At 35.5% G+C, this 19,275-nt stretch overlaps 2 protein-coding genes across 18 annotated transcripts in view; both read right to left on the bottom strand.

Annotated features, from left to right (window-relative positions):
* Positions 1 to 1,807: 1,807 nt before the first annotated feature.
* EPGN (epithelial mitogen) lies at positions 1,808 to 17,662 on the bottom strand. Of its 6 annotated transcripts, none has more exons than XR_008502066.2 (6): positions 10,834 to 11,014; positions 10,226 to 10,315; positions 7,134 to 7,254; positions 6,395 to 6,421; positions 5,111 to 5,308; positions 1,808 to 4,857 (listed from the first exon to the last, which is right to left on the bottom strand). XR_008502066.2 is itself a non-coding variant. In XM_054484949.2 (6 exons), the coding sequence occupies exons 2-6, from the start codon at positions 10,874 to 10,876 to the stop codon at positions 4,800 to 4,802; spliced, it is 312 nt and encodes a 103-aa protein (XP_054340924.1). In that variant the 5' UTR covers positions 10,877 to 11,125; positions 17,494 to 17,662; the 3' UTR covers positions 1,833 to 4,799. The 6 variants fall into 6 exon arrangements, 5 of the variants coding, with proteins under 5 accessions (XP_054340919.1, XP_054340922.1, XP_054340918.1 ...); XM_054484949.2 differs by lacking the exon at positions 5,111 to 5,308 and adding an exon at positions 17,494 to 17,662 and having other exon boundaries at positions 1,833 to 4,857; positions 10,253 to 10,315; positions 10,834 to 11,125; XM_054484944.2 differs by lacking the exon at positions 5,111 to 5,308 and having other exon boundaries at positions 6,269 to 6,421; positions 10,253 to 10,315; positions 10,834 to 11,026.
* The window catches only part of MTHFD2L (methylenetetrahydrofolate dehydrogenase (NADP+ dependent) 2 like), a 186,497-nt gene continuing 183,532 nt past the window's right edge, over positions 16,311 to 19,275 (bottom strand). For all 12 annotated transcript variants that reach the window (XM_054484935.2, XM_054484934.2, XM_054484936.2 and 9 more), the window contains one exon: positions 16,311 to 17,662. In XM_054484935.2, coding sequence (XP_054340910.1) covers positions 17,550 to 17,662 — 113 coding nt within the window. In that variant the 3' untranslated portion in view covers positions 16,311 to 17,549. The remainder of the gene's footprint in view (positions 17,663 to 19,275) is intronic.

Genomic DNA, 19,275 nt, shown 5'->3' with positions numbered 1-19,275 from the left:
CACATGCCTGTAGTCCCAGCTACTTGGGAGGCTGAGGCAGGAGAATCGCTTGAACCAGGAAGGCGGAGGTTGCAGTGAGCTGAGATCGCGCCACTGCACTCCAGCCTGGCGACAGAGCGAGACTCCATCTCAAAAAAAAAAAAAAAAAATTATTATTTTCTATATTTTAAGAAAATAACTTTTTTCAATTGCATACTAATCACTTGGGCATACCTTTAAGTTCACTAAGAAATTATCCCTCAACAGTAATATTTTTCATAAAATATTGGGAAGCATTATTATATAGAGCTTAGATATTAGATGAAGAACTCTGATATCAGATGCAGCTGGTTCAGGCTGAGGCCCTGTGACCTTGAACAAGTGATTCCCCCTTCTCTAAGCCTCAATTACACAGAAGCATGGATTAATTAAAATAATGCAACTAATGCTTTCAAACATTGCAAGTGCTCATAAATGGTTACTGTATTACATTATTGCTTTAACTTGATTTGTTAAGGAACTTAATATTGAATTAATTTTTAGCGTGATTTTTAAGATCTAGAGATGCCATTTTTTTTTTCAGAAAGATGTGAATCCTAATTAATACCATCTTAGGAGATCGAGACTATCCTGGCCAAGATGGTGAAACCCCGTCTCTACTAAAAATACAAAAATTAGCTGGGTGTGGTGGCACACCACACCTGTAGTCCCAGCTACTCAGGAGGCTGAGGCAGGAGAATCACTTGAACCAGGGAGGCAGTGGTTGCAATGAGCTGAGATTGCGCTACTGCACTCCAGCCTGGTGACAGAGTGAGACTCCATCTCAAAAAAAAAAAAAAAAAAAAAGATCAGTAATACTGCCAGTTTGACAGCTGGTTGACTGTAGACTTAACCAAATTTTAATCTAGATGACGTATGCCCCAATAATATCTGAGACATAAAAAATGACAAAGAAAGGCCATGAGGTGTTTAGATAAGACCTGACTGAACAATTCAGTTCTTCTTGTTACCGTATAATCACATTTCTAATCTTTATGAGATGTTTCTTCCGAAGCTGTGGGTATTGCCGACAATCTGGAACATCCATCATGTTTAGTTTTGGAAAAGAAGTAAAATATAATGACGGGACACATGTATTCACATAGATATTCTCAAGGGTCCTAGCCTTAAAATTCTTAGAAAATTAACTGCTTAAGCTCTTATACTCTGAGCTGGGCATTGATTGATTAAATAATTAATAAAAATTGAATACTTAATAAAAAATGTAGAATTTAGAAAAGACATTTCTGAATGTGCTACTGAATAGATCTGAGCCAAAGGTCTGGACAAAAATGTGGGCTCACCCAGATTAGCAGTGCTAGACACTGGCAAATTAAGTTTCAACATTTATAGTTCATCTTGGCAGCTGCTCATGTCCTGATGTCATGCAGCCATGACGTAAGCGAGAAAGAGTGATGTTTTGCAATAGAGGGATTTTGGTAACCCTTCCAATGAGTGTGGGTAGTAGGATACCAATATTTATATCACTTCACAGAAAGCATGTTATATTTTGTAATGCAGAGACATTAAATGGCTTCCTCATGGTCCTCTGCATAGATGAATTGTCCTCATGTTTAACATCAAAAGCTTAAATTGCTGATGTTTGTTATTTTCTTATGACTTTTTTCTCAATTAAATATAATGAATGGAAATCTTGACATCACCAAAACGAACATGTAAAAATTAAAGGATTAGATTTGTATTGTGCCAGGAAAGACTAAAAGATGAACTATGTTATAATTTCATCCTTTTCAAACTTTATGAAAACACAACTATACAAAAAGCTACCTTGGTTGAAGAGAATATAATGACAAGCATTTTTAATTACTTTTTTTGCAAATTTACTGGCTCCAGGATGGCTGACATTATATTCTGTGCCCCATCCTCATTATACTCTGAAATGCTAAATAATAAAGCACTCATGAATACTGATGACTTAAGGATGTGTTCTCAAATAATTGGAGGATAGACGAAGGGAAGAGACAAAATGGGGAATGAAAGAAATTGATGAACTTCTTGGCTAGTGTAATGTAGTCAAAGATGCCTGAAACATGTTGGCATTTGTTTCCTAAATAATCCACCCCCAATTAATGACACATTGATTGATAGCTGAAAGTGTAGTTCTGAAGCACAAACTTTACTGAAAGGCTCTTTTTAGGGTCTTCTTATATATAGAAAAAAAATGAACCAATTTCTAAATATCTTGTACTTATGCATTGTCCCTCTTAAGTTCTGCTTAGGTACTTAAATATTGCCAGATGTGGTTCTAGCTCCATAGGAATGTCAGAGATTCCTTCCTACAAAATTAATGGTAGGAACTACAGGATCACAAGATTGTTTTATATGAAATATCATAAACAGATGGTCATCATAAGCCACACTCTGAGTTTCCATACAGTCTCATAGGGTAGATTTTATGTTGTTAATAAGTACTATTCTATAGGTGAACAAAGTTGAATCTCATGAGTATTTGTTTTGGTTAACATTTTGGTTTTGCAACCTGAGGATTTTAATTCTTTTCCTGATGTTCTAATTTTAATTATATTGTGTTTATAATTTACAAGTATTTATAGACAACAAATATTTATAATCTTTAAGGTTATCACCCCTCCATACTCCAGCATTAATTTCTTTTTCCTTTTATCAGGAGGCAATTGTTAATTAAAGGCAATCCTGTATTGTTTCTTCCCATACTCTCCCCAGCTCTTTTACATCTTTTTGAAATACTCAGGAAGAGAAACGCTTTCTAGGTGTGGTCTGTCACTGGAGTCACTGGGAGGAAACTTCAACTCTCCACTCCTTGGTATGATGTAAGCTTTGCACACTGTGTGAAAACATTCAGAAAGTGCTGACTGCAATCCATTTGCATTAAATTCCTTCTGAAGGAAAAACAAAACAAGTTAAATACCTTCTACTCAAAGGAAAGCAGAATTTTAAGTTTGGTTTAGGAATGAATGAAAAGTTATAATTTAATGTAAATGAAAGGCTTGCTGCTGGACTGTCATTGTAAGAATAGTCAAGTTTGATCCTCTTTTTACCACTCATGATCAAAATTGTCTTGCTTATCTACATCACAAATGGGGAAAAAAAGAGTCCATTGTTTTAGATTGAATCTTAAAAAATGATAGCTATTATTACTCTTTAATATTTTATATTTCCTTCAAAAATAAATTATTATTTTACAAACTAACACTAAAACATATACCTAAGATAATATCAAGTGGTGTGTTTCAGGGTTAGAGGTGGGGTTGAGGTCCATCTCAACATGTTGATGTTGAGGATCTCACCGGCAATGCAGGTTTGGAAAAACATTTCCTTATTCCACTGTCAAGTTTTAGAGCTAAGAGGGCCTTGTAGAAAATGAAACAAAAGCCCAAATAAATTAAGTGATCTGCATACGACTGTTTGAATTAAGTGACAGAAATATTACTAAGAGGAGGGATACTGATTTTTTTTTTTTTTTTTTTTTTTGGAGGGAGTTTCGCTCTTGTCGCCCAGGTTGGAGTGCAGGGTTGCCATCTCGGCTCACTACAACCTCTGCCTCCTGGGTTCAAGCGATTCTCCTGTGTCAGCCTTCAGAGTAGCTGGGATTACAGGCATGTGCCACCACGCCCAGCTAATTTTTGTATTTTTAGTAGAGCCAGGGTTTCACTATGTTGGCCAGGCTGGTCTCAAACTCCTGACCTCAGGTGATCCATCCGCCTTGGCCTCCCAAAGTGCTAGGATTACAGGCGTGAACTACCGCACCTGGCCTGGACACTGATTCTTATTATTTTGACTGTTACTCCATTTTTTTTTTCTCTCCCTCTATGTGCAAATCTGTTAACAAGTGTTCAAAAACGATAAGGAAAGTTTCCACATGCTGTGGTCTGGTGAAAAAATTCTATGTCCTGTGTTTCAGTTTCTATTTTAGGGCCAATTGTAGACTTTTATTCAGTAGGAGACTTCTAGGATTTCGGTCCAAATGAATAGTCACCAGGTAATTCCACCGACAACTGGAAGAAGTGATGAACAAAAGCATTAGGGGCCAATGAGTCCAACACAAAGTTTTATAATCCATGTAGAAATGGAAATGCTTTGCCTACTCCAGACTTGATATCCAGATAGCTTCAGTCTTCAGAAACTCTTTAGTTTATTCCATATGTCACATATAAAGGCTGTATGTTACAAGCTGTGTATGATTTGTATTTGCCTTGGACATTCCATTCTGTTTTCAGTAGGTTAGATTTAAGACACGTTTGGTTCACTGCAGGTACCTTAACACTGATTTCATTCTAAAAGCTAACATCACATTCTTTTAGACACCATGAAAACAAGAAGTTTGGGATAAGGTTCACTGAGCAAATAGACTTAGAGAGGTCCATCTAGGTGGTAAAAAACACTGGGTAGTAAGAACATGAAGAACCCAAGCGAGGCATTGCTTTGGCTTGCTGCAAGGTTGATTATTATTCCCATGAAAATTCACATCTGACACAGCCAGGAGCATGAAACTCAGTCTTTCTGTAGTGAGAATAATAACCACACAACAACAAAAAACCCAGAGTGAAACTATGAACTTGACTTGTGTCACTGCAGCTTGTTCACTTGGCTTCCATCACTCCTTAAGGATGGCAAAGTCTAAAGGCCAACGCTGAATTTTATCTTCTCATTTCATTGTGATCCCAACTGTCATTATTTTCAAGTCTAGTCAGCTTGACAAGTTTTGTTGTTTCATCTGAAAACTTTAATTTTGGGCTCACTGATCTCTACATATGCCTTGATGAAAATTCTTCACAAAGGCCTCACAGTGGTTGTCTTTTTCCAGAACAGACATTGTAAGGCGATTTCAATTTTAGACACCTGAAACAGAGCATTGGTTTCCATATGAATTTGACTGTGGTTCATATAGGTCATTGAAACTTACATAAATGCACTCTGCAGCAGTTGCTCTTGGTGTCCCACCCAGATCCCCTTTACCCATTTGTCAACCCATCCCTCAGCAGCTGTGGGCATTAACAGGCTCACAGCAGCAGTCTTCTCCCAAGGTCTGCCCATGGTCAACTAAGTGCCCTGCCAGGAGATTGCTGGGAGATTACAAGCCCCTGTTCCTTACCCCACATGAATCCATGATTGAATAATATGGGATATTGAAATCCAGATGCCTCATCTCCTTGGGAGAGGTCTACACTGCTATTCACATTCTAGATCTCCCTGTGGAATCAGGCTGGGGCTACACTTCAGTTAAAGCCACATCTTTGCTTAGCTTCTTCTTGTGCTCCATCTGCTTTCCTTACTTTATTACAGGTTTCACCTAAAATAAAGGTAGAGTACTCCCTCAACCAATCACATGCACAGCAATCTCTATCTGAAGGCTCCGCTTCTAGGAAATCTGACCTCAGAGAGCCACCTTAGTAATGCGGAAAAGTCTTACCTCCTCCTCCTCCCCCTCATTATTATTATATTTCTTGGTCTCTTAGGCAAATCTACAACTGATATAATATAGATTTGATTCTCTTTAAGATGCATTTGTTAAGCAAAACAAATTTTTCTAATTTTGAGGAGGCAGTTTTGGTCATTTAGAAATGACAACTTTAATTAGAGTACAGCAAGGGAAATAATGTATTTGTATTTTTTTGTTAGGGTATCTCACTTTATTTCTTGACTTTATCCTAGTTACATGGATTTAAGGAAAAATTACTCGTGGAAAAATCAAGAAATAAGAATGAATATGTAAATAATTACAATTATTTGTAGATTATCTTCTTAGGTTTTTAGCAGGAGACAGTATCTTCTGAAGATACCCCCAGTTGATGTCTGGGAAGAAATGGCCAATGTTGTCACACATTTTTATTCAGTTTTTACTTGTTTCTTGATTTTATTTCACTCAACAAATATTTACTCAGTGTGTGTTGTGTGCTAGGCATAGTGTAAGGCACTGAATATACAATTTTGAACAAGACATACTTAGTCCCTACTTTCTTGGGGCCTGCTGTCCTCCTCATTTATAATTTCGATGTGGGCAGACAGAGATAGGATGAAGGGAGACTGTACGTTTAAACTCTCCTATTACAACTGAAGGCAAATTTTTACCACTCGTCTGGGTTTATGAGAAAAGGCATGAAAAATATTAAATAGAAACTTTTTGCCAGATTACAGCTCTTTTTTAATTAAAAAAATTTTACATGTCAGTGCCTGACACATTATAGTGGCTGAATAAATATTTGTCAAATGAATGCATATGAAGTGTCTTCATATTTTGTCTTTTTCATACCTCTTTCTTATATAGCAGTAAAAAATAACAAGAAAACCACTTAATAGTAATCCAACACCAATCCCAATTGCAATGTATTTTTCATAAGAATCCACAGCATATGAAGTTAAAGTCAAGTGCTCACACCTTTCTCCAGTATAACCAGTAAAACACCTTTAAAGAAAGAAAAAAAGTTTAATTTTAAAACCTGCAGTGGTAGAAATACAAATAACCTGTTTCAATAAATTTTAAAAAATAAATGGAAATAAGGAATTTAAATTAAAGAGGCAAATAACAAACGAAAGCCAATCTGTTCAGGGCAATGAAGCAGCTATGAATTTTCCAATAATCATTAAGGCCCCATATTTTCCCTTCATTAGCAGAGGGAAAAGGTACTATGCTTGCATAATTTACTCTAGAAAAATCATTAGCCTATTCTTCCATAGGAGAATACTGAGCAAATCATGATCATAAAAATTGTATTTTAGTTGCTCTAGAACTTCATATTCCTGTAATGTTTTTGCCTTAGTTTGCTTCATTTCATCCTGAAAACAACCCCAAAACTTAAAATCACCTTTGCATGTTGTTAAAAATGCAGATTCTGATTCAATAGTTCTGGGGTAGAGCATAGATCCTGCATTTCTAACAAGCACCCAGGTTCAAGACATGCTGCTAATCTGGGAACCATGTTTTTAATTAATGAGAATTAAATAGTTTAGACAAAAGACTCCTTAGATATTCAAATATGTAGAGGCCTGTCAAGTCATGTTCAGATTATGCACCCTTTTAAACTAAAGACAGCAAAGTGTGGAAATGTACTATATGAAACAACAGAGACATAAACTCATCTCCTGTCTCTAGGACTTGGATATTTCTTTGCATGTACCTGCAGATGGCCTTCTCTAGCTCATGGTGGAATGCACAAGCACCGTTGATGCAGTAACTGTTATGATCTTCCAGGCAAAGGTGTGAGAACTTCAAGGCTATGGGTCCTTCTATGTTGTCAGCTAGGAAAAGGAGATACAATGTTAGCAAATGAAATGTGTCTTACTTTTATGGTAAATTTTTAATACATATGTAAATAAATTTTTAATTTTAAGGATATTTGGGGGTGGTGCTGTGTCCTTTAAACTACTGATTCTCTTAGCAGGTTGTATTCACAAGGGCTGGGTTAATATCATCTAGACATATGACATATTATTAATTAATTAGGGGATGGAGGTGGATTGATGATTGTTTCATTTTTTAGAAGCAACGTAGTAAGACAGAAAAGGCAACAAATTCGCCAAAAGGTGGCAGCATTGGTTCTAGTCTTAGCAGGCTATTTTGCGCGATGCTTCCCAGACTTGTGTCTGAATACTAATTAATATAGAAGATCTCACATAATATTTCGATTTTCTTCCTTTACACCTGAGAAGTAAGAACTTGGGAAGATTTGAATTTACACTTGTGAGATAATAAACAAGATTCTTATTCCAAGACCTATGCCATTCTTGGTGTTTATGCAGTGGGAATGACCCTTGGGTAAAATTGCATAATTGAGTCCTTTGGGGCATACTTTATTGATTCTTAAATTTTTCTCGAACAGAATTAATGGCATTTTACTTGTCATTTTTAGAAATAAACATATATCCTCATCATTATGATAAAGGTATACCATATTTGCCTTGCTAAGATTAAGAGAATCTTACTTGTTTTTAGGGAAAAAACAGTTTTAAAAGGCATTCTTTTTTATATTAAAAATGCTAAATCTTTAGATGTTAAGATTACAAACAAAATACTATGTTGTATTACTTTATTTTGGTGAGAACACACATTACCTTCTAATTCACGTTCATTTTGTTGAATAGGATGAATATAATTTATCACTTTAATAATTAATTCTCAGGCAGTGAGAATTTTCCATTATAAACTGTGCTGGGTGCTTTCTATTTCAAGACTAAACAAGTTCGATTAACTAAGCCTGAAACTGGATTTGGTAGAAAAATGTGAGAATTAAGCCATTTCTAAAGAAAAGTTATACCAGAGAGACTCATCTTTCCCCTAAGAATGAGGAGAATGATCATAACTTTATAAAAATTTTTCGAAGATACTAGATTGATATTTTTAAGTTAGATAAAAAGCAAAAGGAAAAATTAAAGTTCTCCATCAAGAAAGCAAAGGAAAAATACAGAAATGATATACAGTTGTAACTCTGTATTCATAGGTTCCACATCTGTGGATTCAACCAACCTCATATGGAAAATATTTGAAAAAAAAGCATCTGTACATAACATGTACAGACTTTTCTTGTCATTTTTCCCTAAACAATGCAGTATAACAACTATTTGCATAGTGTTTACAATGTTTTAGGCATAACTAATCAAGGGTGATTTAAAGTACATGGGTGTGTGTCTATAGGTTATATGCAAATATTTCGCTATTTTATATAAGGGATTTGAGCATCTGTGGATTTTGGTACCCTCTGGGCAGGAGGAGGAGGTCTTGGAACCAATGTTCAACCAATAACGGAGGATGACTGTATTGGATTCCTTTTTACCATTATTATTACTTGTAACTCAAAATATTTTATTTGCTGTTCACCATTAAGGAAGAAAAAAAATTTAGTACTGAGCATGGTATTACGAAGTCAGTCATTGAGAGAAAACTATGCTTCTTTAATTTTCTGCAGTATATTATCTTCTTTTTTTTTTTTTTTTTTTTTTGAGACAGACTCTCACTCTGTCACCCAGGCTGGAGTGCAATGGCCCCATCTCAGCTCACTGCAGCCTCCACCTCCTGGATTCAAGCAATTCTCCTTCATCAGCCTCCTGAGTAGCTGGGATTACAGGCATGCGCCACCATGCCAAGCTAATTTTTGTATTTTTAGTAGAGACAGGGTTTCACCATGTTGGCCAGGCTGGTCTCAAACTCCTGACCTCAGGTGATCTGCCTGCCTTGGCCTCCCAAAGTGCTGGGATTACAGGCATGAGCCACTGCGCCAGGCCAGTATAATACTGAATATAATAATTCTAATAAGGTGTTTCCTCTTTGTTTGAAGGCTTAGAAGACAAATAGTTGGCTAAAAGTTATTCTATAACCCACATTGATTTCGTTTTGCAAATCAACAGATATTCAAAAAATCAAATGGGTAAAATATTTCGAGACAATCATTTAAAATTTTAAATTATTGGTGACATGAAGAACACTGAGATATGACAGTCTTCCTTTATTTGCCTGACTCTGACTGCAAGACATTGCTTCCTCTGTACTAAATCAAATTGCCAGCCTTCACATAGCAATCAGGATGCGATTTGCAGAAGAATCATAACCACTCAGTCACAGGTCTTGGTAAGCAACAAGCTTTCCAAGTTTCACCTCTAAGAGTTTAAACAGATTAGAGAAAGAACGCTGATGCTCAAGAGCATCCAGAAGCCACTGTGATAATAATTAAGTGCAAAAGAAAATATATCATTACCATCAACAACAAAAATTGGGTACAAGTGGTTAGGAAGTACAGCATATGCTAAAATAACAACAAAAACCCCAAAGCAAACAAGAAAAAAGGTCATTCCAAAGATGAGGGAAAGTGCTTTTCATCTTGTAGCCATAATGTCTTTGGCAGCAAAGCTTACAATTACAGATCAAAATATAATGCTGCTCATGAAGAATGTCAAAATGGCGACAAACTGTCTCTGAACACACAGAGGTTATTGGGAACCACCCAGAAATGAAGCAGAAAATGTGGCCTGTTTCACATTCAAGACAGTAACTGAAGACAGCTTTTGTCTCATTTGCTTAACTTCCTCCTTTTAAAAAGGCAATTATTTGCTGGCACATTTATCTGTCACTTCAATTTAACAATATCCTGCTAAAAGAGCTGATTATCTAATAATAAAATATGTATTAAAAATGGCCAATATTGCTTTTATCACAATCCAAATTTCTCTCCCAAGTTTTAGAAAAGTCTTGTGAAATATGAAAATGGGAAGAAAATACCTTCTGTTTTGTTAACTGTCCAGTTACCTTGCTGGGCTGTGATTGGAGGTGTTACAGTCACGGCTGCCTCTTCAGTCAGTGCTGTCATTGCTGTATTAAGGGGGCAAAAGCATCCTTAACAGAGAGCCTCCTTCTATGTACAAGCAACAGATGGAAAGTATTCTTATTCTGTTTATTCCAATTTCTATTTTTTTTAATATATTACAGTTGAAATCCATAATGTGACTAGGGCAACATCCTTACAGTTTCTCATCCATTCCATTGACTATATTAGAATTAAAGCAAGTAAAAACCCAATTTTTAAGACCATTGATACATTTACATATTAATTCAAAAATAAGAACACTATAGTATAGTAGCTAAATGTATCAATTACTCTTCAATTGTATAAAGCAAACATTCTGGAGGTCTCAAAAAAGGTGACAAAAATATATTAGGAAAGGAACATACAGGACATAAGAAACTAAATTAATCCACAGATTCATTACACTGATCTTTGTCATAAAGAACAACTGTTGGAAGCCAACTTCTCTCTAATGCAGATAAAATAAATTCTGCTCACATTTTACACTGATATAAAGTTAACAAAACAAGAGGAAATTACCTACCGTTGAATAAAAGATAGACTGATATTGGAACTCCCAAAGCCATTTCCTGTAGTTGCTTAACTTTCTTTCTCTTATCCTTCTAGACTGACGGGTGGAAGGTTTTTATTGAGCTCTCTGAGTCTTTGTTGCATTTATATTTCATGAAGCGTCATCTGGCAGTTCTTACCAATCAAAAAAATATGTACTTCTGGCAGCAGCAGAAAGCCTCTGGGCACTCACGCACTTGGTTAGGATCCCTGTATTATCTAGCAATGTGATCAAGTTTTCTTTTGAAACATTGGTTTCCTGTTACCTGTGGGCATAATCATGTATGTAAAAGTACTTAAAACAACAAGAACAAAATGTAATTTCAGGAAAGGCTCCCATTGGTGTGAAGAGAACTATACCAGCTCAAACTATGCTAGAAACCTATACGGGAGTTCAACAAACATAACTGCAAATTAGGAAGCAGCATAACCTGTTTCTAAAAGAAATATCCCTGAAACTATAGTTGGTTATACCACCTTTCATTACAGACTATGAGTTCCATTTCAAATCCAGATAATTTGTTAATTTAGTTGGTGAGAACAGTTAAATTTGTGAAAACACAGAGGTTTCATATTTCATTTTAGTGTTTATTTCTTAGTTTTACTATGACAAGTGCTGTAAATAAAATTATTTTTAATAGTATAACATTTACCTTTCTGTCATCCTGCTATTTAACATTTTTCTGAGTAAATGACATGGGCTACCATATTTCAGGAACAACAATGCTTAAATCTGCGTCCCAATGATTAGCTAAAGAGAACCAGTAAAGTACCAACATAATAATAATAGCAATAATAATAATATTAAAATTCTCCATTAAGAGAAAATTAAGATGACATTTAGTTTGGATACATCCAATGAATAGAAAGTTTCTAAGTTAATACAACATTCAAATTATTTCTCAATGTTCATCTAGTTGTAATTATTAAAGTGGCACTTTAAAGGCCAAAGTATGTAATTACAGCTATTATATTTTACAACTACAGAAATTTTCACTTGCCTCAAATTACTATAAATAATTTATAAATATATCTTCCTGAGGCATTGAGTCTTTCTGCCTGGAATTTCAATTGCTTCTATTTTCTTGAAACTTGAAACCTCAAAACCCTAAAAACATATTCAAGTCAAGATAGGTTATCTTTTGCATCATGTCCACTCAGCAAATTAGATTTACCAGAAAGGAGCCCTTTCACTATTCGAATATAAATGTGGTGTTAGAAATCACACAAGAACAAGCTTGTTGAACTCATTATAACTTGGGCAATCACTTACCACAGGAGTCATCATTTTAAAGTTAATATAATAGTACTTGGCTCACTTTAAATGTGTCTACATTTTGCATTTCTACTTTTGTAGGTTTTTAAAGAACTGTTCATTACTAAGTCAATTTCTGGATAATATATTTCCCAGGCAAATAACATTTGAATTATAAATTAAACAATCTTCTTTGCACCATTGCTGAGAAGTTAAGAAGAAATCATTTACAAAAGATTAAATAAACCATCACAATTCTTTTTGTAGTTTCTGGAGGGAGACGTTAGGACTCATATTAAATACTTTCTTTCCTTTTTTTTTTTTTTTTGAGACATTGTCTCGCTCTGTCACTCAGGCTGGAGTGCAGTGGCGCCATCTCAGCTCACTGCAAGCTCCGCCTCCCGAGTTCACGCCATTCTCCTGCCTCAGCCTCCCGAGTAGCTGGGACTACAGGTGCCCGCCACCACGCCCCACTAAGTTTTTGTATTTTTAGTAGAGATGGGGTTTCACTGTGTTAGCCAGGATGGTCTCAATCTCCTGACCTCGTGATCTGCCCACCTTGGCCTCCCAAAGTGTTGGGATTAAATACTTTATTTCTAAGACTGAGACATCAAAGTACAAAGATTATCTTTGTAAAAACTCTTAACTGTAGCTAGTGCAGTCCTTTGCACTTTACAGGTTTCCCTACACATCTCAATTCTTTCTTCAGTAACCCTGGCCCAAACAAATCCAGTACCTAACATCTAGTAAATACTCAATGAAACTGTCTTCAGAGAATAAGGAAATAAATAACAGGCATTATTTCTATTCTCACATGACAAATGACAAATTGAGGCTCAAAAGAATTAAGTGACTTGCCAAAGGACATGCCTAGAGTCAGGACTTCAATCCTGGCCAGGTGCACTGGCTCATACCTGTAATCTCAGCACTTTCAGAGGCTGAGGGAGGAGGATTGCTTGAGCCCAGGAGTTCGAGACCAGCCTGGGCAACAGAGCAAGACCCCGACTCTACAAAAAATAAATTAGCTGGGCATGGTAGTCTGAGTTACTTGAGAGGCAGAGGGAGGAGGATCACTTGAGCCTGGGAGGTCAAGGCTGCAATGAGCCATGAGTACACCATTGCACCCCAGCCTGGGCTACAGACCCTGTCTCAAACAAACAAAACAAAACAAAACAAACAAAAAAAAGGACTTCAATTCTATATTTTCAGATTCTAAATCATATGCGGTTTCCATTTCCCTACCTGTGTTCTCTTGTAGGAATTGTTGTACTGATCTCAAAAGAATTCCCTCAATTATCCCCTAAAATCAAGCTTTAAATAAGTTACCTTTATTAGAAAAAAAACTAAATATGTAATTAACTGTGATTTTCACTCACATCTGTGCTGAGAGATGGAACTGAAGTCTCTCTGGTAAATTGGGCCACTTAATATAGAAACCCATCTTCTGCTTTAGCTTATGGTGTATACCAGAAAGTAACTTCAAGTCATCAAATATGTTGCCTTTCCTCTGGGGCCCATACTCATGGCTCCCACTTACAATCTTTACAGGAAAGTCCACTCCCTTCACATCTTCAATCCTCTCACCCAAAAGTCCTTTCTCCAAATCCCAAAGAATGGGGGAGATGGATATGGTAAGGTGGTTTTTCTGATATCTTTATTCATTCTTAATATGCATTAAAGCAGGTTAGGGTGAGAAAGGAGATGGAAATGAGAGGCTAAGAGCTCCACTATTACTTTTCTCTCATGCCATGTTTCCAGTCTTTTTAATTTACTTATCTCTCTTCTTCTAGAAGTTTATGCTAGAAGAGAGAATCTCTGAAAGCTTATTCTTCTCTCCCCTTTCTATCTTTTTTCCCTTGCAGTTTCACTAACTTAACCAAAATTTATTGCTGGTCATTGGCAGAGAATGGTGATCCGTTCATTGATTCTCTAAGTTTATTCTATCACTTTCATGGATTCAGTTGCATTCATTCATAAAATATTGAATGACTACTATATCCTTGGCACTAGGCTGGGTGAGATGATATTTGTAAGACAAATAGACAAATCATGCATGGATTCTGACTTCAAGGAACTAAAGGGTTCTAGGCAAAGTACATACATAACTGCAGTACTAGGTAGGGAGTGACAAATGCCATGAATGTGTGCACAAAGGGCTCTGAGAGCTAAGGGCTGACATTTTTCATGGACAAGTTTCATTTGAAGTGAATCTTAAATAACAAGTAGGATTTAGATACCTAGTAATAAGAGAAAGGACTTGGGGGTGAGGGTAGGATACAAGGGAAGGCAGAGTGTAGTAGTAAAAGGAGTGGCTTCTGACTCACATCATCCCAACAGACTTTGTTGTGAATTCATATTCCACCTTTTCTATCTATTTGACCTTGGCTGAGGCTTTTCAATAACCAGGAGGGTCAATAATTTTCTCATCTATTAAGTGAAGATTGTCAATAATGAGCAAAGACAAAAAAAAAAGGCACCTTAGGAGGCCAAGTCAGAAGAATCGCTTGATCCCAGGAGTTTGAGACCAGTTTAGGCAATATAGTGAGACCCTTCTCTACAAAAAATTAAAAACTTCGCTGGGCATGGTGGCACTCGCCTGTGGTTCCAGCTACTCCAGAGGCTGAGGTGGGAGGATTGCTTGAGCCTTGGAGGTCGAGGCTGCAGTGAGCAGTGATCACACCACTGTACTCCAGCCTGGGAAACAGAGTGAGACCCTGTCTCAAAAAAAAAAAAAAAAAAAAAAAGGAAAAGAACAAAAGAGGAAAGTATTTAGCACATGCTAGGTGCTCAATTAAGGATAGTTGTTACCATTGAACAAGTGTAGAAAGACACAGAGAGTGTATAATGCTTACCAAGGCCAGGAATTTAGTGTGTCAGTATATGCTGATGAGTCCTAAATTCTTATTACTATGAATTCTTATCCTCTTCCTAGACTGATATTACTTCAGAATGCTTATCTATGTATTATGTCATCACCTCAAACTTAACATATTTTAAACTGAACATATTATCTCTACTCCAAAGTCAGCTCCCTTTTACAATTTCCTCATGTTAGTCAATGATAACATCTTCTGACCTCTACCATTCTCGTAACTTGCTAAATACTGCCAAATTCTGATTTATCCACTCCTCTAATTTATTTTTGCATATTTATCCAGCTGTACCACTTTCCAAAACAAACCTTTCATTTTTGTCTAATTGCAACTCTTGCTTTCATACATATATGCTAAGCTCATAATCATTTCTGTAACTTTATTATGTTCTTTAGGGAGCTCTTTACAGATACAGACATGGTAGCAGAAGAAAACCATCTCTATGCTCCTCCACAAGCCCAACATGTCTATCTTTTAAGGACTTCAAATACTTGTAAAGTTATGGTCCCAATAAATTGACTTTACCTCTGTAATATGTTGACTCTTTCACTGAACCTTAGTCAGGCTCCTCTGAGCTCTCTCCCTGATCACGTCTTGATCTAGACCCATCGAGCCCAGTTTTAGCAAAGAATCCTGTTAAGTCAGTTTATGGAGAGTCCCTCACCCTTGCTATTTTATCTAGTTTCTAATCCTCTTCCCTTGATATCTAAGTCTTTGGCCTGCTGTTATCAAGCATCCTGACAAGTCAGTTTAGCGAGAATCCCCCTAACCTGAATATCTAAAGTTCCTCTTAGTAATTTTCCATCCACCAACCCCCTAGCTCTGTTCATTGGCTATAAATCCCTAGCTGTCTATGTTGTATTCAGAGTTAGTTCAATCTCCTTCACCCACTGCAATAGTCTTAACATCTTCTTGACTGTTTTAAACAAGTGTCAGAGTAATTTTTCTTTTACAGCATTTTAATTAGTTTATGGGAAGTCTAAATTCTGAATGTTATTCCAAAGGAACCCTTCCTGCACCTCTGTTGAGGTAGAGCTCAAAATTACAGTCTTCACGTTTTCCACATACATGTATTTTAGTCACTTTATTTGTTTTAGGAGTTAGGAACCCTTAAAAATTAAAAAGGCCCTTTCTGAATGTTTGCTTGGAAACTTTAAATTTAAACTTCCGTCAGGGTTACCAGAAAACAATTGATCTGAATTGACTGTGGAATATGCTATATAACCTTTTCTTTCACATTTTAGAAACTTATACATTTCTCCAGGAGGTAGTAAGGAAATGGGTAAGAAATTTATATCTAAAGAAAAAAAGGATACAGCTTTTCTTCAAATTGCTTTTATTATACAGTTGCAATGGTATTAATTATAAACATCTAGTCTATTTTCACACAAATGGTCACGAGTACACACTGATAAAGACATGCGCTGGGTAAGAGTCATTATTGGTACATAAACATACTGGGATTTGGGCATAAAAACACAGTATCAATTAACAGCTTCAGCAGTCTCAAAATAGATTTCAACGACATTCATATATATTTCCTAATTTAAATTGTGTTAGAAACGTTGCATCTACTTTGAGGAACGAATGCTATAACAGAAGAGGGAAGACAGGTAGGCAAGAAGGCAGGAATTTTTAGGTGTATACTAAGGTTTAGTTTTGGCACATTGAAGTATCATGTTTTCCTATTAGATTTCTGAATTTGTGAACAAACGTTAACGGTTGCTGTTCTTTAATATGACATCATTCATACCATATTTGTGGGAAAATACAACTTTAGTTTTTTCTGTTTACTTATTTTTTGATTTTTCCACTATTGCTCATTGAAGGTACTATCCAAATATTTTTTAGAAGAAAGAAATGCCATTTAAGCCTAACACATTCTTCATGTATTTTTACTGTGGCAAGTAGTCATTCACAATCTGATAAAATCATTACACTTCCAAATAGCATTGCATTTTTTGCCTTCCCGGAATATTTTCCTTTCCTTAAATAGAACATAATTTCTCATTAGGATGGACTTATAGGATGCATTTGGGGGATAGTTGAGATCAAGATTTTATTTTCAATAATAATATTTTCAATATTTCAATATTTTTCTTGTAGTAAGCAAGCTCTTTTTTAGCATATGACATAGATCATAAAATATATTAAAAATGTGAGCATGCAAATAGCAAAACCTAAATTACATTTTATATGGATAACCATTTGGCTGACAGGATATTTGTTGTAAACATACTCTATGTAATATTAAATTGTGTCAAAAATATATTTATTTATTATGAGCCCTTTATTGTTTTAATGTTATGAACAAATACCCTCAAAATAAACAATTGTTACTAAAATTTTCATTGGAATTGTTTTGGTTGTTTTCTTAAAACTCAAAATAAATTAGCAGGAAATGCATAAAATTATGTGAATCATTTGATTCACAATGATTTCATCCATGAAAAAATAAATACCATGTAGAGATAAATAGCTTTGTAGTAAAATATAAAGGTTTTACCCTTTGTCAAATAAACAAATAGCATGACTTCAGTTTGCTTTATCCTTTCATGTGATCTAGTAAATGATTTTTTTAGCTGCCAGAAGGGTGTTCTTCAGAAGCATTGCCACTGTCATGGGTCCCACACCTCCCGGAACTGGAGTGATAAAGCCAGCTTTCTTTTTAACAGCTGATGAGGAAAAAAAACAAACAGATATTCTTTATTTTAAAATTATCTGAGATTTTAATATTTTTAAACACGCTGAATATAGTGATTCTTTCTTCATTATATATACAAATCATTTTTAGAATCAAGTAGGCTGTAATAAACAGACACACACACACACACACACGCTCACACTCACTTAGACGAATACTTCTGTGGATGATATCTAAGGTGGACAGAAAGACCACAATGGACCAACACCTAGGTTCAAGCTCCATGCAGCTCAGTTTGTTTTACATAATGAAACCCATGATTGACCCAGTTACCTGTAATTCTAGTTAACTAATTCTAAAATACATGATACTGGTCACAAAAGGGACATAGGGACATAGAATATAGGAAGTTGAGCACATACCATTTATTAAATAGAATTATTCCTGTTATAACAATATCACAATGTATGTGTGGATAATACATTTCAATTCAAGTCTAATAAGTATCACTAAATATACTTGAATTATGAACACATACATAGTCCTGTTCAGAGGTATGGAAACTTATTCAGTGAATACAGATGGTCCCCAGCTTGCAATAGTTTCACTTATAATTTTTTGATTTTTCAACTGTGCAAAAGCCATACAGATTCAGTGGGAACTATACTTCAAATTTTGAATTTTGACCTTTCTCCCAGCTAGTGATATGTGATACGACACTTCTCAAGATGCTGAGTAGTGGTAATAAGCCAAAGCTCCCAGTCAGCCATGAGATCACAAAGGTGAACAACCATGATCAACCAATACTCTACAATGTACTGCATTATGAGATTATTTGTCCAAATATAGGCTAATGTAAGTGTTCTGAGCATGTTTATGGTAGCCTAGACTAAGGTATGATGTTTGGTGTATTAAATGCATTTCTGACCTAATGATATTTTCAATTTAGGATTACCGGGATGTAACCCCATCATAAGTCATGGAGAATCTGTATACTTAAAGAAAATGGCAGATAACTTTCAGCAAGTTTTATTTAAGAATGTTTTCACACCCACAGTATGAAAGGTGAATGACTTACTGCATTCATTTACTTGATGGTATGGTGGTTTACTGTGTGAATAAGAGCAATGAAGTTTTTCCAAATAACTTTTAGTAAAAAGTTAGCATAGACAATATTTCTTTAATGCATAATCTGACATTATTAACCACATGCTATTTAGATGTATTGCCTTTTACAATTAGCTCATATAGGCTTCTGCATGAATCAAAATCAATAGATGTTGTCTATATCTTTAGTATTATTTTTGCACAACTTATGTCACCCTTTTGAAGGATGATTTGTGGAATTTACCTTTACTTTATTTGAAGTGAATAGTACATTGGAATAATTTTTTAAATCAGAGGAAAAGCAAAGGAATAATACTGTTTTACTTGAAGAAAGGTCCAGTAAGCTTAAATACATCACAAAATATATATAGTTAACATGTGTTATGAATTTTCTGATGGGATGCTATAAAGAAAATATAAGAATACTATGATTTGGAAGGTAATATTTCAGTTTTCCAAACAGCGTCTCTATACAGAAAGCACAACCTTTCCATTGCCACATTTCCATCTAGTGCATTCTATTCTATAGAAACATTA

Source organism: Pongo pygmaeus, chromosome 3, assembly GCF_028885625.2.
Source record: "Pongo pygmaeus isolate AG05252 chromosome 3, NHGRI_mPonPyg2-v2.0_pri, whole genome shotgun sequence".
NCBI classification, from domain to species: Eukaryota; Metazoa; Chordata; class Mammalia; order Primates; family Hominidae; genus Pongo; species Pongo pygmaeus.
The sequence above is the reverse complement of the archived record's forward strand: the minus strand, read 5'-3'. Positions and strand labels throughout refer to the sequence as shown.